General features: G+C 46.6%; 1 protein-coding gene and 1 pseudogene across 5 annotated transcripts in view; both read right to left on the minus strand.

Moving 5' to 3' along the window:
- Positions 1–25,667, minus strand: part of LOC147008439 (uncharacterized) — a 77,803-nt gene that overhangs the window by 33,350 nt on the left and 18,786 nt on the right. Inside the window, exons 5-8 of one of the 5 annotated variants that reach the window (XM_085864758.1) lie at positions 18,841–19,039; positions 18,460–18,597; positions 3,038–3,214; positions 2,655–2,792 (exon numbers count right to left, since the gene is read on the minus strand). The exons of 3 other annotated variants lie outside the window; for them this stretch is intronic. In XM_085864758.1, the coding sequence (XP_085720884.1) occupies positions 2,655–2,792; positions 3,038–3,214; positions 18,460–18,597; positions 18,841–19,039 (652 nt within the window). Of the gene's footprint in view, positions 1–2,654; positions 2,793–3,037; positions 3,215–12,214; positions 14,400–18,459; positions 18,598–18,840; positions 19,040–25,667 lie in introns of those variants that run through there. One more of the 5 variants, XM_085864751.1, reaches the window with a different exon arrangement.
- LOC147008440 (signal recognition particle RNA) lies at positions 20,143–20,281 on the minus strand (annotated as a pseudogene).

Consider the following 25,667-nt stretch of genomic DNA (forward strand, 5'->3'; position numbering starts at 1 on the left):
TCATTCCTGATCCGAATTCTCCTCGGAAAGGCCGCACTTTGCACTCGCGGTTTGGCGCGCGTCCCGTTCGAGGCCAGGACAGCCTGACGCTCGGCGTTCACAAGTGGTGCGGGAATGGCCGCAGAAGGAGAGGTGAAGGTGGTGGAGGGTTTATTGTGGTGGTTTATGGCCATGGCGACGTTTGGAATGGCGGTGATGCGATGTTTGCAGGAGCGAGTTGTGAAGGTAAAGGTCGTGGCTGTTGGCGTTGTTGTTGTTGTGAAGCGGCGTTGCGGTTGGTGGTTGTTGTGTGATGGCGGTTGAGACGTGGTTGGTTCAAAATAAGGATAGAACAGAAAAACGGCTATCTCAAAGGGTCGCAGCCCGAATGGATCACATTTATTCCCTCTAAACAACGGGTTTGGGCGAACTACACATGTACTTACAGAGATATCTCACCTACGGGACCTGAATGGTGGTTTGCGAATTTCCTCAACCGCAACAATATATAAAAGTTCATGATGGACGCTCTCAAAAGGCACCCTCAATGTGAGGATCTATAGAGGTGTTTAGTATTTAAGGAGATCCGGATCCTGTCGAGAAAAGAGCCGAGTCCTAAGGTTTTGTCTACACAAGAAGAAGAAGAACATGAAGAACAAGAAGAAGAAGAAGAAGAAGAAGAAGAAGAACAACAACAACAACAACAACAACAACGCCCGAGCTCTCTGAGAGCAGCGTTCGCCACACCAGACGCTGCTAAAAATAATTGAGCTTTATGTATTCCACCAGTAGAAGTACCCATCACTTCCCTGACGGATTTAATCAAACGAGGGAACATTTTACTTCCAAACATTCTGCTCCATTCACTCCATCATTTTTCCGGGATCAACTTCCCTCTGCTTGGAAGTCAGCTGACATGAATCCATCCCTCCACATCATGAACGATCCTTGCCGCTTCCATCTGCATATGGCGTGAGCAAATTTCACCTCCGCTTCACTGCGAAGCTCATTGTTGTTTGCTTTGGTTTGAACCTCCGCTTGAAACAAGTGAAATGAAACATTCCCCTTCCCTCGTGCTGCCTTCTGCTCCTCTTGCACTGCCTTCTCTTCCCCTCAAGCTGCCTCTCCTCACGATGCCCCCTTCCCCCCTCACGATGCCCCTTCCCCCTCATGCTGCCTTCCCCCCTCACGATGCCCCTTCCCCCTCAAGCTGCCTTCCCCGTCACGATGCCCCCTTCCCCCCTCACGATTCCCCTTCCCCCTCATGCTGCCTTCCCATCCCGTTGTGCCACCTCCCCTTCCCTCAACAGCAATCAATTAGCAGATCACAGCAGGATAGCCAAGAGGTACGCATAATCGCTCTCAAATGTCTCGCCTGGGTTTGCATCCCGACCGAGCCATAAAGTGTCATCCCGGTGTTTCACAGGCAGGGTGATTCATAAATGTGCGTTGTCTCCTAGATGGGTGTAAAACTCGGCGTCACATCTGCCTGGATCCCCCCTCCTCTCCCCCTCCACACTTTCCCCCTCCCCTCCCCCTCTCCCCTCTCACCCCTATCCCTCTATATCCCACCCCTATCCCTTTCTCTCATCCCTATCCCTCTTCCTCACCCCTTTTGATCTCGCTCCGATCCCATCCTTCTCTCTCCTCATCCTCTCTGCTCACCCGATCCTTCTCTCTTCTCCCCCTCTTCCTCCTTTATCCTTCCCCTCCCTCCTCTCTCCCTCTTACCTCCCTCCTCTCCTTTGTCCTTCCCAACCCTCCTTTCCCTCGTCCCCTCCCTCCTCTCCCTCTTCCCTTGAATATTCCCATCAGCGAAGCGACAGGTCGTATTTGCTGGTAAACAAGTAAACAAACACGAATTAAGCTTTATACATTATATTTTCACACTTTCCTCAATTAGAAGAGGTTATGATTAACGATAAATTATGCAATAAGTCAGGTGCTCATGAAAGTTCATGTCCCTGACTCTCAGTGATGGGTGATGTTGTTAAACGTGTCCTTTATGATCCATCCATGAAGACCACACTCTGTACAGAGAGAGCATCACTGCTGCAACGGCAGTTACCTGGGTTATTGGACACAATCCTGGACAGGTGACCACTCTGACACAGGATACTCAAACAGCTCAATCATCCCAGCAAGCTGGTATCACTTTGCCAACCTCAGAAGGATGACAAGCTGAGTCAACCCCACCTGGTATTAATTCAACAGTCAAGTGGGATTTGAACTCAGGACCCAAGTAAACCAAGTCCACCACCCGAACCATTAAACCAACACCAGGTATACCTTAATGATATTTTTCCAAAACAGATAAACAGAGTCGGTACAAACACAACTATCCCGTGACAATGGTTATATGACAGTTCTTGCAGCAGGTCAAAGGTCGAGGTCACAGCTTCAGGTCAAAATTTCGTGAAAAATGATTTTGGGTCAAACTTTGACCTTGAACTTGTGACTTCCATCCATCGAGCAGGAATTAATTAGTTTACTGGTAAAGTCTCACCAACTCTGCTTTACAAACAGCCGACTAGTTTAGTTGTTGCTAAGTTCACCCTTCCCATCTTTAAATATAATATTGAACATAATTTGGCCTTAAATAAGGTTGTTACAGGATGAGCTACAAACTCCCAACATGGTGATGCACAGGGAAGGTGCTGCATCAGTGAGCATACCTTCCTCTGAAAGCAAAGGTGAGTCTCTTGTCTTCTCATCCAGTGATTCCTCAAGGACGTTAAAGCAGCCACTGCAGTCCTCAAGAACAGGCCATTGTGTGCCGGCGCAGAGGCCCCTCATCACAAGTAAATCTTCATCTGATTTGTTGTAAACGAGATTAAAGATAAATCTAATGATGAATGAAGTGATGAGGTGTAAAATGATGTCATACATGTACAAGAGGGAGGGTAACATGTCATGGATGGGATTTCCATTCACAATTCAATTCCGGCTCCGCTCCAGACATCGTGACATTCACTAAATCAATGAGTTCCTGTGTTAGTACACAGCACGGATCAGCACGGGAAACACAAGTTCTCGGTACGGAGTGAATGTCACGTACCAGGTCTGGACCCCTTGTCCTCGGGTGAACCGACCATGGACCCGCGGTCTTCCGGAGAACCTCCTGGAACGACCACGTATCCTCCATCGGAGCCGCTCGTGGATCTCGGGTCATGGTGGACCGCACGTCGTGTCGGTGAAGGACGGTACGCTGTGGTAACCGAGTGAAGACCGCGAGCTGTTTGGGGAAAAAGCGAATCGCGAGATCGCGGTGTCTGATTGGTTCCCGCCACATCACGTGTCCATGATTTAAAATAAATACAAAGATTGAACGTTTCGTTTTAACGGATTGTTTGTGTTTCAGATTGTGTTGTGAAAGTGGAAAATCGAGTCCGAGTTCGTCGATGATTATTCCCTCGATGCGAAACAACATTCTTTATTTTCTGTTTTTGTATTTATCGACAATCTTCCCTCCATAACGGAGTTATATATGGGTATGTGGATATGTGGGTATGTATGTGGGTATGTATATGGATATGTGGGTATGTATATGGATATGTGGGTATGTATATGGATATGTGGGTATGTATATGGATATGTGGGTATGTATATGGATATGTGGGTATGTATGTAGGTATGTATATGGATATGTGGGTATGTATATGGGTATGTGGGTATGTATGTGGGTATGTATATGGATATGTGGGTATGTATGTAGGTATGTATATGGATATGTGGGTATGTATGTAGGTATGTATATGTGGGTATGTATATGGATATGTGGGTACGTATATGGGTATGTGGGTATGTATGTGGGTATGTATGTGGGTATGTATATGGATATGTGGGTATGTATATGGATATGTGGGTATGTATATGGATATGTATGTGGGTAAGTATATGGGTATGTATGTAGGTATGTATATGGATATGTGGGTATGTATATGGGTATGTGGGTATGTATATGGATATGTTGGTATGTATGTGGGTATGTATATGGATATGTATGTGGGTATGTATATGGGAATGTATCATCTACTCCTCCGGGAGGATTTGACCGAGGAAGCTGAAACTTTCAGGGATTAATGAGGGAACTCCGACATTGTGTCTGTGCAAGTTCCGATTGATTCCATCAAGTTTTGAGGAAAAAGTTAATTCACCCAAAGGTGTGGGGGGGGGGAGTGGGAACATAACTGGAATTATCTCAGGTATAGAACCACGATGTGTTATATCAGCATAAAAGCAGTACTCACATGTTTTTTTCCTGTATGTTCGCCGGGTTAATGTTTATTTTCAGGAGCAATGGACGCAGCAGTCCAATGCTTATACACCTCCCAAAAAGGAATGCGTCAGAAGAATGTATTGCACGTGTCGATGCAAATTTCTCCAAAATTAGCATTATGGGGTTGAGGGTGATAAAAAGAAACAAATAAAATGTTTCCAATTAAACTTAATTGAAAAGTAAATGTATTGTTGGAACCCTTTCATGAGAAATATCCTCAAATACAACATGATTATTACATTGATGTGCTTGAACATGCATCTGTTTTAAGAATAATATATATTTGCATTTTAAATGACCTTATATATCTTTTGTACTGGAAGAGGATCAATCTGCTTGGTAAAAAGTGCCTTTTCTTCCCCAGAACAGATTGGCCTTGCAATTAATCTTTAATTATAATTCAGTGCAACAGAATTACCAATTATTTTATATACTGTGCTTATTAAGGGATTCTCATGTACAACCAGTAGTTATATTGGTGTCTGAAAGTCTGGTTGGAGACACTATGTCAGTTTCAATGGAATGTTTGCTCAAGGTGATATCCAGGTATTTTCTTACACTCTTGTCAGCTTCAGATTATATATTTTTGCAGGCCGGGGGTCGGGTGAGAAGACCACAAGGTTGGGGAAGCTCTCTCGGCTCCCACCAGACTCCCCGGAATTGTAGGCCGTCACACGGATAATTCCGTGACGCGGCGGGTCGCTTAACCGACCGTGGACGCCAATAACTGAACCACGTGACTTAGGGTTTTCCGTCGAGTTAATCCGGTTACCTAAAAATAACCACGTGATTTAATTACCGGGGAACACGCCCTCGGTGTGCCTTGTCCGAACCGGATCACTCCACCGGACTGGATGCAGCCGAGCAACACTGCCAAGGACGTACCGGCTTAGTGCTAAAAGGAACGGATTGTTGGGAATAAAGTCCCGGGTTAGCTAGGATTCGGACCATGATGGATCAATGGAAGAAAAGACAAAAACGAGCAGGAAACATTCCAAATAAAAATTTATTAACAATGGGCGAGGAAAGGTATGTGGTACGATCAAGATTTATTGGGGTGTGTTGTGCAGCGATAGGGGAGAGAGGTGTGGTGCAGCAATAAACAAGCAACTTATAAAAGCAGACACAGAGCAGACCGAACCCGAAAATAATAATAACGATCTTCTGCAGGCTTACTTACATAGACAGGCGCCAGGACACACACACACACACACACACACACACACACACACACACACACACACACACACACACACACACACACACACACACACACAGAAAATTCGATGAAGAGGGATTGAGGCAAGACAGGAGAGGAGTTGAGGCTACCTTTGTATAACTGGTACCTTTGTATAACTGATACGCGGAACCCGAACAAGCCCCCAATACGTTTGGGGGGAGTGCTCCGTGGTGCGGTACCCCAACTGACGCTTCGCTCCTCGCCACCGTGGGCGTGAAGGAGGGGCTTGAGTTGGAAGGGTGTAGTCAGCTTCATGTGGGTGGTGAAGAGGAAGAGGAGCCCAGTGATGATGACAGAAGGAAGAGTCGAGGTCCAGGTTGAGCGGCAGGGCAGCAGAGAGAGAACGAGGAGTCCGCTCGGACCTTTATACGCCTCGCAGCGCGGGGTGGGGGGCCACTCCTAAACTCGGTGTCGTCACCCGAATTGGTTGTTCTGATTGGCCCCGACCCCCTGTGCGGCCCGGCCACAATGGCCGGAAACTGCAACACTCCATTTCCGGCAAGGTGACCCTGAGCTGTGGGAAGGTCTCACTCCGACCCCACGACATGACACGATTCGGCCACACTGAACTCCACGCCATGAATCGTCTTGCAAGAACCCCCGGGCCTTGCCCTGATGACCGGCCGAGGCCAGCGTCGGTCTCGCACGCACGCTCGTCCCCGACAAGCGCTGGCCAACGCGCCCGCTCCGTGTGCGCCAACGTGGCCCAAACTGTACAACATGCCCCCGCCCGATCGCAGCTTCACTAGTCATAGAGGCGAGGGGACGTTTGCAGGCCGCGAGGACCGAAAGTACGATGTTATGGCGAACCCATGCACAGACAGTAAGATGTGTCCATTCGTGCCCGGCTCTGTATGGTAACAGTCGCGAGCGGCGTACGGGTCTGCATTCAAGCACATTCCGTACAGTGCGTGTGGATCCGCCATGAGGCACGTGGCCAGCGCTCGGGTGATGGACGAAACCCGATCGATATAAGTAGTCCAGCAATGGGTTGAAAAGTACGTGCTTCCCGTATCATGCACAACGTGGTGGGGTGTTGTCTTTCTGTTATCGGCCTCGGTACGCGTTCCGTGCAGCGTGGGCGTCGTGCTGGGTGTGTTTCCTGTGTTGTGGAGACACCATCGGGTGGAAATTACCGCTGCGAGTGCGTTTGGCACGCTGTTTTGTACGGAGGGTTGTTGTCTGCTTGGCCTTTGCGGAGGACCCATCTCACAGCGAGGAATAATCTCAGGAATAATCAGAGGAGTAGAAATGAAATGAAGAAGAAATGATGGAAGCAAACCGAGCTATGAGATCATCGCAACGCACGCCCCTGTTGTCCCACTAGACAAAAGGGAAGGGACTATCTACACGTATATTAATGGAATAACTGTCTTGGACCACTATCTGTTGGATGCATGCGGTTCCGAGAACCGCAACAATATCTTTCCCTCGCCTTTTCAATGCAGGCTGACTTTGAACCCCCGGACCAAGGAGCCATCTGTGATCCATCCCAGCACCCAAATGACTGCAGTCTTGACACCATTCTGTCTCGAGGATGATCAAAACATGGTTGGATGATCTCACCCCCTCTGAAAACTCTTATCAACCTTTAGTTCATAAATATTCCTTATCCCTTCAACATGAAGCTGACCCCCAGATGGCTGCTGCAACAAAGCTGCGAGTGATTCTTCCCTGAGCCCTCAACATGTCAGCTATGACGTCAGCATGTTTGGAGGGTAAACAGACCTCGTCCCACTGAAAACTACAAAATAATTCAAAGTTTCTATGCACTGCAGAGTCGCGGAAAGAGTGCGTTGCTCCGATTCTCCGTATCGATGTTTGTATTTGTTTTTCCTGTTTTAATTGACTCAAATGTACAGGAGGAATTTAGAAATTCTTTGACACACGCTTGGAGCAAGATCACCTGGTGGATTCAGAAATACTGATTGCACAGAGAAGTCCCCAAAACCCCCCAAAACCCAACAATTTTTCCAATCATTAATTATTATTATTTGAGACACTCATGGGAGATGTTGAAACAGAAAAGACCCAAACAGAACAGAACAGAAAGAACATCGTGGAAGGGGGGGGGGGTGAGGCAGGGACACAACTACAACAGGGTAGAGGTATGGAGGGTCACTTGGATGAATAATGAGCATGGGAAAGAATGAGATCAGAGGGAGGTGGGTGGACAAAGAGGTGAACAAGCTGAATGCAAGCTCAAACACAGCAAGAGGGGGAAAGGAAAACTGGAGATGGTATAAGAAAAGGATGGTGAGGAATAAGGGGGAAAAGTACATTAATCTGGAAAGGAAGAGGTCGGTTTGTGTTGGGCTTTATTTTGGAGAGGGTTTGGGGAGGGCTTTACTTTGGAGAGGGCTTGGGGAGGAAAGGAAGGCTCGGAGAGGGGGAAAATATCATGAATATGGATGGGGTGGGCGGGGGGGGGGTGTTGGTGAATTGAATAGCTATCTTGAAGACGGAAGAGTCAGATTCATCAGTCTGAGCAAGTTGGTTCAACAGGCTTGAGAAAGGAGTAACAAATGAGTGGAGGTGAGCAAAGAGCCTGGATTTTGGGAGTTTCAACAAAAGTTGGTTCCTGGAAGAAAGCCCTTTGGAGCAAAATTCGGGGATGGGTGTACAGAGCAAGGCAGAGGGGTGCAGGACCAGAAACTAACCTGGAGAAGACAGAGAGACCACCGGTGTGAGAGTAAGAGAACCACAGACTCAGCTTCATTGCTGGAGATTCCAATGATTGTGATGGAATTGGTTTCTCTGGCATCAAGAAGTGCAAGGTGAGGCAAGGGTACCAAAACTAAATGAATCACTCCTACTTTTCACATTATGATGTCATTGTTAATGTAAAATCATTCCAAAAATTACATTAAATAATGTTATGACAGAGAAGTTCATTAGATGCGGAACATCTCATCATGCTGGAAAAGAAAATCGAAGAACAAACAAACAAATCAAGTTGAGAAGTACAAACACCAAGCAAGCACCAAAATTGGGAATCCAATCGAAAATCCTGAACACTATTTCCATGACTCCTTCAACTACAACAACAGCTACTCCAACCACAACTAGTCCGCACGCCCAGCTAAGGGGTGCAGTGATACACTTTTGTGGATTGATCCATTTTCATGTCGTTCCCTTGGGACAGGGGGATCCTGAGGTTCGAGCTGACATTTTGGAATTTTTTGCCCGTGGTGCCGAAGATTGTTCGCAAAATCCCGAAGACGCACATAATATTCACTCCCAATTGGAATGTTGTGAAATTCCCGCATTTCCACGAAAACAGTTGTTATGAAGTCAATAAGACAATAAAACATCAAATTGAAATCTCCATCTGAATTTGGATCAACAATTATGCCGTGAAGTGATGATGTAATCATGACAAAGGTGACCCCTCAAGACATTTCCCTTCGATGTTTTCTGATTCCTTTTTCAGGATTTCAAACCCATCCAGATCATTGTTCTGCTAGTTTCTCTTCTCATAAATTGCTTTGGATGATTGTTCTAGTTTTTATGTTGTCACAGAATCACTCCCGTTGCTCTGATTAACTGGTGCAATATCAGCGCTCTTTAACGTCCAGGTTCCTTTTTCAGATCCTGGTATCACATTTGGTTCATACTTGGAAGAGTTCTCTGAGACTGGGATATTGATGTTTTTGCACATGTGTTGGTGGATTGATCTCGACACCTTGTTGTGCCTTTGTGTGTACAGGTGTTCTGACATGAGGTTTTTACATCCCAAGAGATGGTGATGGTGTTTTCTGTTTCTACCTTACAGAACCTGCACCTGTCCTGATTGACTCCATCCGGCCATCTTCTTAAAGTGTTCATGGTGTTGGGTATTTACAGTGCCTGCAGAAAGTCTACACCAAATTTTCAAATTTTTCACCTTTTGTTGCCTTCCAGCCCGGAATTAAATTACATTAAATCAGACTTTTTCCCTGTTATTTACCCACCGTCACCGACAACTTCTAAATTAAAAAACAAATTCTCCAAATTTCAGTAAAATTAATTAAAAACACAAAACAAGAATATCTTGGTTGGATAAGTGTCCACCCCCCTGAGTTAATACTTGGTGGAACACCTTTGGCAGCAATTACAGCAGTGAGTCTGTTGGGATTGTTCTGTTGGGATCAAGCAATGACAGTGCCAACACATTGATTGGGCAATATTTGCCTATTCTTCCACACAAAACTGTTCAAGCTCAGTCAAGCTGCATGGGGAGTGTTGATGGACAGCAATCATGAAATCATGCCACAGATTTTTGATTGGATTTAGGTCGGGGCTCTGACTGGGCGACTCAAGGATATCTTTTTGTTCCTTCGCGACTCCAGTGTGGCTTTGGTTGTGTGCTTCAGGTCGTCGTCATGCTGAAAGGTGAACTTCTGTCCCAATTTCAGTTCTCCTGCAGAGGGCAGCAGGTTTTCCTCTCGGATCTTTCTGTGTTTTGCTCCATCCATTTTCCGGTCTGTCCTGACAATTCACAGCCTCACCATGTCTCTCCGAAAGGACCGTCTCGAACCCCCCCATCTATTTTCTCAACAATCGTCTTCAAGAAGTCCTTTCATTCAAGCTTCTGGGTCTCATTATCTGCCATGATCTTTACTAGGAAAGCCACATCTCCAAGCTGGCCTCCAAAGTCAATTGCCAACCTGGCATCCTCCATTGTGCGAAGTCCTTCCTTGACACACCTGAGATTCAAACCATTTACCAAGCTTTCATCCGCAGTCTGATGGATCACTGCTCCCCCCTCCGGGGTGGTGTTCATGCCTCACACGGAGCTCGACTTAACGCTGTGGAAACCAAGACTTTTTGGATCATTGGTATCTCCCTGATCATTGGGATCTCAAGCTGAGTCGTTGGATCTCTCACCGGAGGCAGGTCGGTGGTCTTTCTGTATTCGACCATCTCCTCCCTGGCGTTGCCCCCGCTGCTCTGTCTGTGATCTGTACCCCTGATATTGTTACGGATCTGGCAGCCATTTGCACACAGACAGCCAGTCCCAGAAGTTCAGTTATTTCGATAAGTATGTGTTATAGTTAGGGTCCTATCCCCTGTATCTCACGGGAATTATATGTGTGCGCTGCGAAGTTTCTTTATAGTTAGTTTTTACAACAAATCCCCTTCACTTCCTCAAACCACCAACTCTATTGCCCACGTGTTTTTGGCGAAAGGCATCAGATCGAGGCTCCGCTCCGAGGAAGGGCATGGAGCGTTTCCTCCAGCCAATGGGCGAAGGGCGAGCAGGGCCGAGGCGCTCCGGCCAATGGGAGGCCAGAGTGCCGAAAGCTACGACAGAGCCTCTTCGGGGGGCGGGCCTCCAAGACGCCCCGACACACCCCCCGAGACGCCCTTCCAATCAGGAGGCTCATCTCCTCAGGGCCGGCTCCGCCCCATCCAGATGAAGTGTTCGCCCCGTCCGAAGAGAAAGAGGAGAGTGGTTGTCAGGAACAGAATACGGGAGTCATAGTGGCCTATTGCTTTTGGTCTGTCATGGTGGCTTGGTCTTGGTCGTGGTCTGTGGCCCTTTGCGGTGGCTCCTCGTGGTGGTGGCGGCTGAGCAGCCAGGGTCGTGGGCCCGTGGATTTCGGGACGTGGGTTCGAGTCCCACCGTGGTGGGGTGGAATCCGGTGTGACCGCACGAGGCGGGAAGGTACCTGGCCTGGCTCTGATCCCCCCAGCTCGCCTTCCCTCTGGGCTGAGGGGCCGAATAAAGACCCATGGGGTCCATTTCTTTTGGGTGTGTGTGTGTGTGTGTGTGTGTGTGTGTGTGTGTGTGTGTGTGTGTGTGTGTGTGTGTGTGTGTGTGTGTGTGTGTGCGCGCGGCGCCAGTCTGTTAGGGAGAATTGTTTAAGTGTTTTCTTTTCATCGCACATTGCCTGCCTGATATTCGGTTGTAACTCTGCTCTGTGTCTCCCTTTCCGATTATTGCCCCCATTATAAATAAACCCCCAATTGTTAAATGTTCCAGTTCTTTGCTTGTCGTTTCTACCACAGACCCAGCACGGTGCATATTGGGAATTCGGGAGGCCGTGTGCCGTAAGTTGTCGTTTGGACTGACGGACTTTGGTAATTCCGCTCAGTTGCACCGGATCGAGGTCGCCAGAGCAACCCGGTTCGACAGAGTCCGTCGAGGGTGTGACTTCCCCGGTAATTTGACGACGTGAGGACTTAGGTATATTGAAATTCGGCAATTAACCCGACCCCACGTCGTCTAAATATTGGCGACAACGGTCCGCTAAGGGACCCGTGACCTTTCGGACTTATCTGAGAGTCACGACCTAAATTCCGGGGTGTTCGGTGAAAACGACCTCACTGCTCCCCCTAGTGGTCGTTTATCGCCACCGAACCCCGGCCCATAACAAAATTTCCTCAAGGAACTCAAGGTCTGCCAAAACTCCCCTTCTTGTGAAAATGTCAAAATCAAGAATCACAGCTCACCTTCACTCTTTCATTCCTCTTTTTTACTGCCTCTGGAATAAACTCCCACACTCTCCTCCCTCCAGGTCTTCAAAGCAGCTGTTCACTACCATCTCACATCTTCCCCTATCCAAAATCTTGATATTTACTGCCCCCGTTGATCCACCCCAAACCCACCTCCTTCAACTTCTCTGTTTTCCTTCCTGACAGTACCTGAAGAGCTATCCTTTTTACCCCATCCCATCCCTCTCCCTTCCACAGATATCCTCTACTCTTTCCCCCCCCAATATTTTGTGCTTCCCTCTCCCTCCCTTCTTGTCTCCGACCTTGTGATATGTTTCTGTGTATTTGTTCTCACACACGCCTCGACTTGGTACACAAAAAACTATAAAAAGTGCCCCAGTCCCTGATGATGATAAGCATCCCCATGACATGATGCTGCCACCACCAGGCTTCACAGTAGGTGTGGTGTCCTTTGGCTGATGTGCTTTGTTGGGTTTGCACCAAATGTAGCGTTTTTGCATTTTTCCCATAAAGTTCCATCAGACCACAAAACCTTATTCCACATGGCTTCAGAATCTCTCGAGTGTTTTTTTGTATTCCTCAAACAGGACTCAAGGTGGGATTTTTTGTGTAATGTCTCTCTTCTTGCCACCTGACCGTAGAGCCCAGACTTGTGGAGTGCTTGGGATATTGTTGTCACATGCAAACCAGTAATCAGTCCTTGCCATGAAGGCTTGCAGCTCTTTCAAAGTTGCCATTGGCCTCTTAGTGGCCTCTGATCAGTCTCCTTGCTTGGTCATCCAGTTTGGAGGGACGGCATGATCTCGGCAGGGTCTTGGTGGTACCATACGCTTTCCATTTCTTAATAACGACTGTCTTGACTGTGCTCTAAGGAATATGTAAGGCCTTTGAAATATTTTTCCCCATCCCCTGATCTGTGCCTTTCCACAACTTTATCCCGGAGGTCTTTTGAAAGCTCATTGGTGCTCATGGTTGATAATTTGCTCTGAAATGCACGACCTCGCAGTGGAAACCCACAGGAACGGCTGATTTTACTCTGAAATCATCAGAATCACTGCAATTTAAACAGGTGGAGGTCAATTAACCTGGTGTGTGATTTTGAAGGTAATTGGTTCCACCTGAGCTGGTTTGCAATTGCCGTTATAATGGGGGTGGACACTTATCCACCCAAGATATTCTAGTTTTGTGTTTCAAATTAATTTTCTGAAATTTGAATTTGTTTTTTCACTTGGAAGTTGTGCGTTACGATGTGTAAATAAAGGTGTAAAAATTCCGATTTAATTACAGGTTTCCGGCATCAAAAGGTGAAAATTTTGAAAGTGGGTGTAGACTTTCTATAGACACTGTACTCTGACTCGTTCTCCATCCCAGTTAACATGACGTCTTCCAAACCACTGCAAAATGCCTTCTTTGTCTCTCCCCAACTCTTTCCAGATCTTTTCACAATCTTCCTGCTCTTTTGTCGTTCTCCCAGTTGTCGGTGTATATTTGTTGACGTATCTTTTTGTATTATTCATTTCTCTTCTTTGCAATCGTTGGCGCTGGATTTGCTGTAAACTCCAGCCCATGTGTGGCATCATATACTCGCACCTGATACTGGAAATTCTTTGCTTTGATGTATTCTTTGACGTCAAGATGCAGATGATGGATGATTGAACGCATTGTTACACACAGAACAATTGGAAGGTTTCTCTCCAGTGTGTAATTTTTGATGTCTAGATACAGATGATGGATTAATGAAGGCCTTGGGGCACACAGAACACTTGTAGGGATTATCTCCGCTGTGTATTCTTTGATGTCGAGATACAGATGATGAATGAGTAAAGGCCTTGTTGCATACAGGACACTTGTAAAGTTTCTCTCCGGTGTGTATTCTTTGATGTCGAGATACAGTTGATGAATGAGTAAAGGTCTTGTTGCACACAGAACACTTGTAAGGTTTCTCTTCAGTGTGTATTCTTTGATGTGTGTATAAGTTCGATGACTGATTAAACGCTTTGTTACACACAGAACACTTGTAGGGTTTCTTCCCGGAATGTATTTTTTGATGACGACATAAATTTGATGAAAAATAAAAAGCCTTCCGGCATTGTGAACACTTGAAGGGTTTCTCACCGGTGTGCAACCTTTGATGTGACAACAGATATGAAGAAGAAGCAAATCCCTTCTGACACACAGTGCACCTGTATGACGTCTCACCTGTGCATATTTCAACACATCCTTTTAAACACGATGAGGAGGTGAAGTTTTTGTTGGAAACGGCAAAATTGTTTGTCTTCTCACTTGTTTGGCTCTCCTGTTGCAAGACATTGATCCACCTGTCGCAGTTGTTGTTTGTCGACACAACTCTAAACTTGTCACCATCCTGACAAAAAGTCTCTGCCAGGTGATGATCGAAAGAAACTTCTCTGTCCAATGACGAGGAACAGTTGACACTTGAAGACTTTTCAAATTTTTTCTCTGCAAATTGACAATGGAGCAAAAACATCAATAAATCACTTTTACAACTTGAACAGAACTCGTGGAACACATAGTCGCACCTTGCATGTTCATTCTGAATAAAATTACCATTCTTAACTGAATACCCCACTATTATGGCCACGACTATCATGGATCACATGATCGTACCATCCATGCACCCACAATTATATTGTCGTCACTGATCTACACAAAATACCCATAATGACAAATTTAAAACATGTTTTTGGAAATTTTAACAAAAAAAACCTGAAATATCTTTCCACAATTCAATGGTATTCAACCCATTTGCTCTGGCATTCCAAATTGAGCTCAGGGCATCCAAATTCCTTTGATCATCCTTGAGATGTCTCCACAACTTTCTCCCTCGTATCTCTCCCTGGTTAATCCCTCCTATGTGGGCCTATGTGGGAGAGTATGTTGGCCTCTCATTCTCACACCGCAGGCAGGTCAGCGGTCTTTCTGTCATCTACCGTCCCCTCTCCGGTCTCGCCGCCCCGTTTGATCGACAATCGACAATGGACATTGCCAAGAGCACAGTGAGCTCCATCATTCGGAAATGGAAAGAATATGAACTACCCAGACTCTTCCTAGAGTTGGCTGTCCGAACAAACTGAGCAACCGGGAAAGAATGAACTTTGTCAGGGAGGTGAAGAAGAACGCAACGACCACTCTGACAGAACTACAGAGTTCTTTCACTGAGATGGGAGAACTTGCTTGAAAGACAACAGTCTCTGCAGCACTTCAAAAATCAAGGCTTTATGGGAGATTGGCGAGACAGAAGCCACTCCTGGGAAAAAAGCACATGACAGCACGTCTTGAGTTTGTAAAAAGTCACGTGAAAGACTTTGAGATCAAGAGGCAAAATATTCTGTTGTCTGAGGAGACGAAAATGGAACTTTTTGGTCTGAATGCAAAGCACTACATCTGGCAGAAACTGAGCACAGCTCATCGCCCATCCAAAACCATCCCGAGCGTGAGGCATGGTGGCGGCGGCATCATATTATGGGGATGCTTTTCAGCGGCAGGGACTGGAACACTTGCAAGGATAGAGGAAACTATGAATGGAGCCAAATACAAACAAATCCTTGAGGAGTTGGCTGCCTGATGTTGGCTTAATGGTTTGGGTGCCGGGCTTTGGATCCGAGGGTCCCGAGTTCAAATCCCACTCAGCTGTTGAGTTAATACCAGGTGGGGTTAACTCGGCCTGTCATCCTTACGAGGTCGGCAAAGTGAGTGCCAGCATCCTGGTTTCCTGTCGGAGTGGCGACCTGTCCAGGATTGTGCCCAATAGCCAAGGAGACTGCTGAAGCAGCACCAACAATCTGCATAGAGTAAGGTCCCAATCTCCTCTTCCTTGAGCAGAACCTGCCTCAGAGTGCAAAAGACCTTCGACTGCAGTGAAGATTTACGTTCCAACGGGACAACTACCCCAAGTATTCAGCCAAAGCAACGGTGCAACATAACAAAATATTGACTGAGAGGGTTGAACACACATTGACGAAAGACATTTCAGCTTTTCAGTTTTCATTAATTTGTAGAAATTTCAAAAAATATGTTTTCTCTTTGTCATTGGGGGTATTTTGTGTTGATCAGTGACAAAACATTTAAATTTAATCCATTTTGAAGTCAGGCTGGAACACAACAAAATGTGAAAACAACAATGAACAACAACAACAAAAAAGTCGAGGGGTGTGAATACTTGATGAAGGCATTGTAGGTCTCACCCATAAAACACCACAAAGGGCACATTGGTGTCTTTATTTTCTTTCTGCCGTGACATCCTCCGGGTGGGAAGCTGGTGCACTCGCTTAGGTGCCTCGAGGTGGAGACGGAACACTGTTGTTTGTGTCCTTTATAACATCCTTAAAAACAGCAAGTTTCCTGTTTGGAATGATTTTCAATTTTGTTTCAATTTTGCAGGCAGATTAAAATGCTAATCTTCTTCCTCTCCGTGCATGTGCGATCGGGACGGATTCATAGCCAAAGTACTGATAAACTACAGGTTTGTTTTCCGATTAATGTTCAAAATATAACTTTCAACTGAAATGGAGTTGTTCCTCGAACACAAACTGATGTTTGTCGACAGACTGACGGACAGACAAAATGAACAAACTGCTGAACTCCATCTTTCACTTCGTGTGTGTGCGGCAACAAAAAAAAAACAAAATAAAAAATAATTGAACTTTATGTATTCCACCAGTAGAAGTACCCGTCGCTTCTGGGATGGCTTTAATAAAACGACGGCTAGTTGTACGTGTAAACATTCTGCTCCATTCACTCCATCATTTTCCAGGGGTCATCTTCCCTCTGCTTGGAAGTCAGCTTACATCATCTTCATGAACCATCCTTGCTGCTAACATCTGTATATGGCGTGAGCAAAAATCACCTCCGCTTTGCTGCGAAGCTCATTGCTGTTTGCTTTGGTTTGAACCTCCACTTGAAATGAGTGAAATGAAACATTTCCCTTCCCTCGTAATGCCTTCTGCTCCTCTTGCGCTGCCTTCCCCTCTCACGATTCCCCCTTACCCCTCACGATGCCCTTCCCCCTCATGCTGCCTTCCCATCCCGTTGTGCCACCTCCCCCTCCCCCAACAGCATTCAATTACCAGATCATGGCAGGATAGCCAAGAGGTACGCATGATCGCCCTCAGCTGTCTCGCCTGGGTTTGAATCCCGACCGAGCTATAAAGTTTCATCCCGGTGTTTCACAGGCAGGGTGATTCATAACTGTGTGTGTGTGTGTGTGTGTTGTGTCCCAGATGGGTGTTAAACTCGGCGTCACATCTACCTGGATCCCCCCTCCTCTCCCCACCAAACTTTCCCCCCTCCCTCTCTCACCCCTATCCCTCTCTCTCCCACCCCTATCCCTCTCTCCCACCCCTATCCCTCTCTATCACCCTATCCCTCTCTCTCCCAGCCCTATCCCTCTCTATCACCCTATCCCTCTCCGTCACCCCCTTTGGTCTCTCTCCGATCATATCCCTCTCTAGACTCACATTGTCCTTCTCTCTCCAACCCCTCTATCCTTCTTCATCCTTCCCCTCCCTCCTCTCTCCCTCTTCCCCTCTCACCTCCATCCCTCCTCTCCTCTATCCTTCCCATCCCTTCTTTCCCTCGTCCCCTCCTCCTTTCCCTCGTCCTATCCCTCCTCCCCTCTTCCCTTGAATATTCCCAACAGCAAAGCGACAGGTAGTATTTGCTGGTAAAGAAGTCAACAAACACGAATTAAGCTTTATATATTACATTTTCACACTTTCCTCAATTAAAAGAGGTTATGATTAACTAGAAATTCTTAACGAAGTCAGGTGGTCGTGAGAGTTCACGTCCCCGACCCTCAGTGATGGGTAATGTTGTTAAACGTGTCCTTCATGATCCATCCATGAAGACCACACTCTGTACAGAGAGAGCATCAGTGCTGCCACAGCAGTTACCTGGGTTATTGGACACAATCCTGGACAGGTGACCACTCTGACACAGGATACTCAAACGGCTCAATCCTCCCAGCAAGCTGGTACATTACTTTGCCAACCTCAGAAGGATGACAAGCTGAGTCAATCCCACCTGGTATTAATTCAAGAGCCAAGTGGGATTTGAACTCAGGACCCAAGTAAACCAAGCCCACCACCCCAACTATTAAACCAACACCAGGTATACCTTTTTGATATTTCACCAGAACAGAAAAACAGAGTTGGTACAAACACACCTATCCCGTGACAATGGTTTCATAACAGTTCTTTCAGCAGGTCAAAGGTCGAGGTCACAGCTTCAGATCAAAATTTCGTGAAAACTGATTTTGAGTCAAACTTTGACCTTGAACTTGTGACTTCCATCCATCGAGCAAAATTAATTAGTTTCCTGGTAAACTCTCACCAACTCTGCTTTACAAACAGCCGACGAGTTTAGTGGAAACTAAGTTCACCCATCACATCTTTAAATATAATATTGAACATAATTTGTCCTTAAATAAGGTTGGTACAGGACGAGCTATAAACTCCCAACCTGGTGATGTACAGGGAAGGTGTTGCATCAGTGAGCATACCTTCCTCTGAAAGCAAAGGTAAGTATCTTGTCTTCTCATCCAGTGATTCCTCGACGACGTTAAAGATGCCACTGCAGTCCTCAATCACAGGCCATTGTGAACCGGTGCAGAGGCCCATAATCACAAGTAAATCTTCATCTGATTTGGTGTAAACGGGATTAAAGAGGAATCGAATGATGAATGAAGTGATGAGGTATAAAATGATGTCATACATGTACAAGAGGGAGGGTAACATGTCATGGATGGGATTTCCATTCACAATTCAATTCCGGCTCCGCTCCAGATATCGTGACATTCACTAAATCAATGAGTTCCTGTGTTAGTACACAGCACGGATAAGTACGGGAAACAAGTTCTCGGTACGGAGTGAACGTCACGTACCGGGTCTGGACTCCTTGTCCTTGGGTGAACCGACCATGGACCCGCGGTCTTCCGGAGAACCTCCCGGACCGACCACGTATCCTCCATCGGAGCCGCTCGTGGATCCCGGGGTGTTCTCTCTGAGATCTCGGGTCATGGTGGACCGCACGTCGTGTCGGTGAAGGACGGTACGCTGTGGTAACCGAGTGAAGAGCGCGAGCTGTTTGGGGAAAAAGCGAACAGGGAGATCGCGGTGTTTGATTGGTTCCCGCCAAATCACGTGTCCATGATTTAAAATGAATACAAAGATTGAACGTTTCGTTTTAACGGATTGTTTGTGTTTCAGATTGTGTTGTGAAAGTGGAAAATCGAGTCCGAGTTCGTCGATGATAATTCCCTCGATACGAATCGACGTTCTTTATTTTCTGTTTTTGTATTTATCGAAAATGTTTCCTCCATAACGGAGTTATATATACTAGTGCGTGCCCGTAGGTGCAGCTTCGTTCTTTCGCTCTCGTAAACGACGACTGTATTGGAGCATTGTTTCAATTTGATCGGACCAACCGTATCATAAATGGCCATAACTTGGGAAACACCTGGGAAACATACTCAGGTCCCCAGCGTCAATTGTGACGTCATATCAAACAAAGAAGAAGAATTGTGACGCCCCTTCTCGCCCCCCTTCTCTTGCCACCTCCTCTCTTGAATTGTGACGCCCCTCTCACTCACCCCTCTCTCCCTCCCCTCTCCCGCCCCTCCTCTCTCCCCCTCCTCGTCTCTCGCCCCTCTCTCTGTCAATGTATTCACAAATGTCTGCCAAGCACAACAATTAATTCAAACCTTGGGTAAAAACAGCTTTCAAACCCTTGGGAAACAGCTGTTTCCCTTGGGAAAATTCAAACCTTGGGATTAATTAATAATTTGAACAATTAATTCAAACCTTGGGAAAAAACAGCTTTCAAACCTTGGGAAACACTTGGGAAAAGCTGAAACGGATGAAGAACGATATCAAACCTTGAAAAGGCACATACTCATGTCCCCAGCGTCGATTGTGACGTCATACCAAACGAAGAAGAAGAATTGTGACGTCAATCATGCAAAAACCCCATTAATTGTGCCGTCATAGCACCGTGTCCTGTCATTGGTTGACAGACGTTATTGGTCATTATTGGTTGACAGACAATATGCTGTTCGTCTTTCTGCTGCTCCCGTTAGGGGTCGCCACAGTGGATCATCCGTGATGATCCGCATTCTGATTTGGCATAGGTTTTACGCCGGATGCCCTTCCTGACGCAACCCTGTCCGCCTCTTACGACACAGGGATAAGGATTGGGTTTCGCCATAATTCCGGGCTGCCCTACACCCTCTCAAAGCGGCCCAGTGCAGAGCTCCCGTCCTCAAGCGATCCTCCAACCCAAGCCTCCAAGTAGCCGGATTACAGGCGCACGCCACTACGCCCAGTAGGTTGACAGACAATATAAAGGTCGTTATTGGTTGACAGACATTGGTCATTGTATCACGTTATTCTTTTTATTACTGTCAATTATTGTGCTATTATTATTATTAATAATTACACATTAATATGCTGTTATCATTATTCTGAGATATATTTGGGAAAAATGGCATGATAAGGTGGAACGACATTTCAGCTGGGATATATACACCTTTCTAACACTGAAAAAAGCAATAAAATGGCCGTAACTTGGGAACCGCTCGTCCGATTGATATAAATCGTCATCAATTTCGAGGCACATCCGCGAGTCCCCGGCAATATTCCTGGCAAGTTTCAATCAGATCGGACAGGTGGTCGTCGAGAAACGGCGGTCGCAGACAGACAGACACACACACACACAGATTGCTGGAATTATAGATAGTCTAGTGCGGGCCCGTAGGGGCGTGCCAGTATGTGTAGCTTCGTGCCTGCAGTATCAGGTCCCCATCATAAATTGTGATGTCATAGCAAACGAAGAAGAAGAATTGTGACGTCAATCATGCAAAAAAAATAAATAAAAACAAATAAACATTAATTGTGACGACATCGCACCGTGTCTTGTCATTGGTCGACAAATAAATGGCCGTAACTTGGCAACCGCTTATCCGATTAATATCAAACCTTGAAAAGGCACATCCGCTGGTCCCCAGCAATATTCCTAGCAAGTTTCAATCAGATCGGGCCGTCAATCGTGCAAAAACAAAAAAAAATTTTAAAAATATTAATTGTTACGTCATTCGGATGTCATCGCACCGTGTCCTGTCATTGGTCGACAGATAAATGGCCGTAACTTGGGAACCACTCGTCCGATCGATATCAAACCTCGAAAAGGCACATCCGCGGGTCCCCGGCAATATTCCTGGCAAGTTTCAATCCGATCGGACCAGTGGTCATCCGGTTATTAATAATTTGGGAAAAGATTGGCATGATAAGGTGAGAAGGTGGAACAATACCTTCAGCTGCCATATATACACCTTTTCAACACTGAAAAGGCAGTAAAATGGCCGTAACTTGGGAACCGCTCGTCCGATCGACATCAAACCTCGAAAAGGCACATCCGGGGGTCCCCGGCAATATTCCTGGCAAGTTTCAATGAGATCGGACCAGTGGTTGTCGAGAAACGGCGGTCGCAGACAGACAGATAGACAGACACATAGAGATTGCTGGAATTACAGATAGATATATGGGTATGTGGGTATGTAACATCTACTCCTATGGGAGGATTTGACCGAGGAAGCTAAAACTTTCAGCGATTAATGAGGGAACCCCGACATTGTGTCTGTGCAAGTTCTGATTGATTCCATCAAGTTTTGAGGAAAAAGTTAATTCAGGACCCTTCGGGACCCCCATTCATGATGACAGGAGGAAAACCATGGGGTAACCTTCCCGGATCAGATTACGGTCACGTTTGTGTCAGAGTGGTGCTCAGGTTTCTAACACCAGACGACGGTCTCCTTGGGTTAACATGAGGCTGTCCCTTCGGGTGAGTGCCTGGAATGTCCTTTCCATAAGAGGATGATCACCTGTCTCTGTTATCATCTGAGCTCAAGCGTTTAACCCGAACACCTTTCGCTTTGTGTGCTTGTGGCAACAAAAAAATTAAATAATAAATAATTGATCTTTATACGTGTTTTCCACCAGGAGAGGTACCCGTCTCTTCCCTGACGGATTTAATCAAATGACAGCACATTGTACTTACAAACATCCTGCTCTATGATTTTCCCGGGGTCATCTTCCCTCTGATTGGAAGTCAGCTGACATCATCTTCATTAACCATCCTCACGAAACAACGTTCAAATACAATTTTTTTATAATGAAACTTTTCATTCACACCACAGCAGGAAAGCCGAGACGTTCGCATGCTCGCTCGAAGCAATCTAGCCTGGGGGTTCGAGTCCCGACCCAGCTATAAACTGTCACCCAGCGTATCACAGTCAGGGTGATTCATCAATGTGTGTGTGTGCTGTTAAACTGGACGTCACATCTACCCGGAGTGCCTCCACCCCCTCTCCCCCACCCTCCATGTTGAGTGGACTGCAGCACGTATGAATCAGATTCGGCTCACGGGTTCCAAACCCCTTTTTCCCACGGGGCTCCTGGGTTCCAACCCCCTTTTTCCCCCGGGGCTCCCTAGTTCCAAACCCCTCTTTCCCCCGGGGCTTCCAGGTTCCAAACCCCTCTTTCCCCCGGGGCTCCCTGGTTCCAACCCCTTTTTTCCCCAGGGACTTCCGGGTTCCAAGCCCCTCTTTCCCCCGGGGCTCCCTGGTTCCAAACCCTCTTTCCCCCGGGGCTCCCTGGTTCCAAACCCTCTTTCCCCCCCGGGGCTCCCTGGTTTCAAACCCCTCTTTCCCCCGGGGCTCCCTGGTTCCAAACCCTCTTTCCCCCGGGGCTCCCTGGTTCCAAAACCCCTTTTTCCCTAGGGCTCCTGGGTTCCAAACCCCTTTGTTTTTTAGCAGCGTTCGCTACGCGAGATGCTGCTCATGGAGAGCTCGGCGTTCTTCTTCTTCTTATGAAGACAAAACCTTAATCTCGAGGACTCGGCTCTTGAAAAAACAAGATCCGGATCTCCTTAAATACTGAGCACATATCCACATCCTCACATTGACGGTGCATTTTGAGAGCATCTATCATGAACTTTTAAATATATTCGGACATTTGCTTTAAAGTTTCGAAAAGTTCACGTTACTATTTAAAGATTATTCCATTTATCGTATTGTAATTTGGTAAATACATTATTTATTTCGTAAATACACGATATATCGTAAATACGTAAATACATTATTATGCGTTTCGCTATTGGCTTAATCAAGGCACGTGACGAAATATCGGAAGTTGTTGTTGTTGTTTTTTTTAAATAAATTTTTAGCCGACAAAATCTTTAGGACGCTGCTCGTGGACACATTTGTCGTTGTTTTGTGTACCTTGCCGAGGCTCGTATGAGAGCTCACGCACAACGCACAGCAAGGGGGGCATGAGACAAGAGGGGCAGGAGTGGGAAGGGCAAAACAGTGGGGAACAGAGACATTAGGAGATCTGTGGAAGGGAGAGGGATGGGGCGGGGAACATGGGGAATAAAAGATGGACATCACAGGGACTTTCAGGAAGGAAAGCAGAGAATTTGAAGGAGGTGGGCTTGAGTGGATTAACGGGGGTAGAAAAGATCGAGGATGGGGGACTTTAAGAGGTGGTGACCAGCTGTTTTAAAGGCCTGGAGGTAAGAATGGGATTGAATAGAGTGAGGGAATTCATTCCAAAGGTGGGGAAAAAGAGGAATGAAAGAGTGAAAGTGAGCAGTGATTCGTGATTTTGGTATTTTTTACCAGAAGGGGGTTGTTGTCGGAGCTTGAGCGCCCTGCGGAAATACGGTGGCGACAAATCGCAGCGAAAGCAGAGGGGAGGGGGGCGAGGCTGGAGGGGAGACGGTAGAAGAGAGAAAGACCACCGACCTGCCTGCGGTGAGAGAATGAGAGGCCCAAAGACTCAGCCTCATGACAGGCGATGCCAATGATCCGAAATGCCTTGATTTCCACAGCATGAAGCCGAGAAAGGTGGGAGGCCGGAGCACCAGCCCAGAGGGGAGAGCAGTACTCTTATCAGGCTGCGGATGAAAGCTTTGTCCGTGGTCAGGAGCTCAGGTGGGCCATGGAAGGACTTTGCACGATGGAGAATTCCCACGATGGAGAAGGCGACTGGCTTTGGAGGCGAGGTTTAAAATGCGGCTTTCCCAGGAAAGATCATGGCAGATAGTGAGACCCAGAAGCTTGAAACAAAGGACTTTTCCAGAAGATTGTGGAGAAAGTGGATGGGGGGTTTTCTAAACGGTCCTTTCAGAGAGACATAGTGAGAGTGTGAGATTTGTCCGGATTGAAAGACATGTTCAACGTGTTGGACCAGTTTGTGATTTTAGCCAGATCTGCAGGTAGCGGAGAAGCTGCTGCTTGCCGGTCTTTGGGATGACAGATGGTATGGCAGAGGGTGGAATCATCAGCAAAGAGATAAAGAGGATTTAACAGAGAGTCGGAGAGATCATTGCTGAAAACCAAAAAAACAACTGGGCCCAGAACGATACCTTGTGGATCTCCAGCCTGGACAGGAAGAGGGGATGAAAGAACTCCATTTAAGGCTGGCCTTGGATACCATAGGAAGAGAGTTTGGTGAGCAGGGCAGGGTACCAGACCGTGTCAAAAGCACACGATATGTCTTGGGATGTCGCTCTGATTTCATGTCTGGCATTGAGGACCTCCATCCATTGTTGGGATAGCAGCAGCAGCATATCCAGGGGAGAGTGACCTGGTCTGAAACCAAATTGATGAACGGAAATCAGGCCATTGGAGAAGAGGAAGGATTTAATGTCTGAAGAAATGATGGATTCCTTCACTTGCTGATGATTGGGAGAAGGTTGGTTGGTCTGCAGTTGCAGGGATCTGTTTTTGTACCTTTTTATGCAAGGCAGTGATGTTTGCTGATATCCAAGCAGATGGCAGATGACCTTGAGCAAATGAGAGGGTGAACAGAACAGAGAGAGGGTGAGCAAGAACAGAGGAGCAGGTTTTTTGGACACGTGGGCTGATGCCATCTGGACCGGTTGCACAATGTGAGTCGAGGTTTGACAGCAAGCTCTCCACCTTGTCAGGAGAAAAGGGACAGTTGGGTGCGACTGGTCAGGTGAGTAGAGAAAGCGATGGGTTTGGGAAACAAAATTTCGATGCAAACACCAAGTTTCGGCATTCAGCCTTTTCACATAACGTGTAAGCAGTGCGGCCATTTGAGGAAAGGGAGGGGATGGAGGGGGAAGATCCACCAGAAACAGATTTGATGAGATGCCACCAGGATTTGAAGGAGGGAGAGAGGTTTGAAAGTTCAGACAAGAAAGATGTTGTTTTCTGGCTCTCCTGAGAGTAGGCACACACTTGTTCTGAGCTTTATGGAAGGAACTGAGATCACCCTCAATTGGGTTTGCTTTCCATGAAGCAAAGGCAAGTTGTTTCAGGACAACTGCCTCACCACAAGCTTCAGTGAACCATGGGCAGGAGGAAGGGTAGGACAACTGAAGACGAGAGGGGATAAATCTGTGCATGAGGGAGAGCAAGTTTCTTTGAAAGAATTCCCAGGATGATTTGATGTTGGAGAAAGTAGGGATAGGAGACCAGTCTATAAGTTTGATGGCTACTTGAAGACCCTGCCAGTCAGCCGGAGTGAAATGCCAGACTCGACGGCGGTGAGGTGGTTCTCTGATAATAGCCAGAGAGATGTCCACTTTGACAAGGGTTGATAACATCTGCAAAGTTTCAATTATTTTCGTTGAGTGGTTTCAGAAAAAAGATATTCAAATTTTCCCCTTCATTCAATAATGCTG

This window comes from Eptatretus burgeri, chromosome 19 (assembly GCF_056783735.1).
Source record: "Eptatretus burgeri isolate ZD-2024b chromosome 19, Ebu_testis_v1, whole genome shotgun sequence".
Lineage (NCBI taxonomy): Eukaryota > Metazoa > Chordata > Myxini > Myxiniformes > Myxinidae > Eptatretus > Eptatretus burgeri.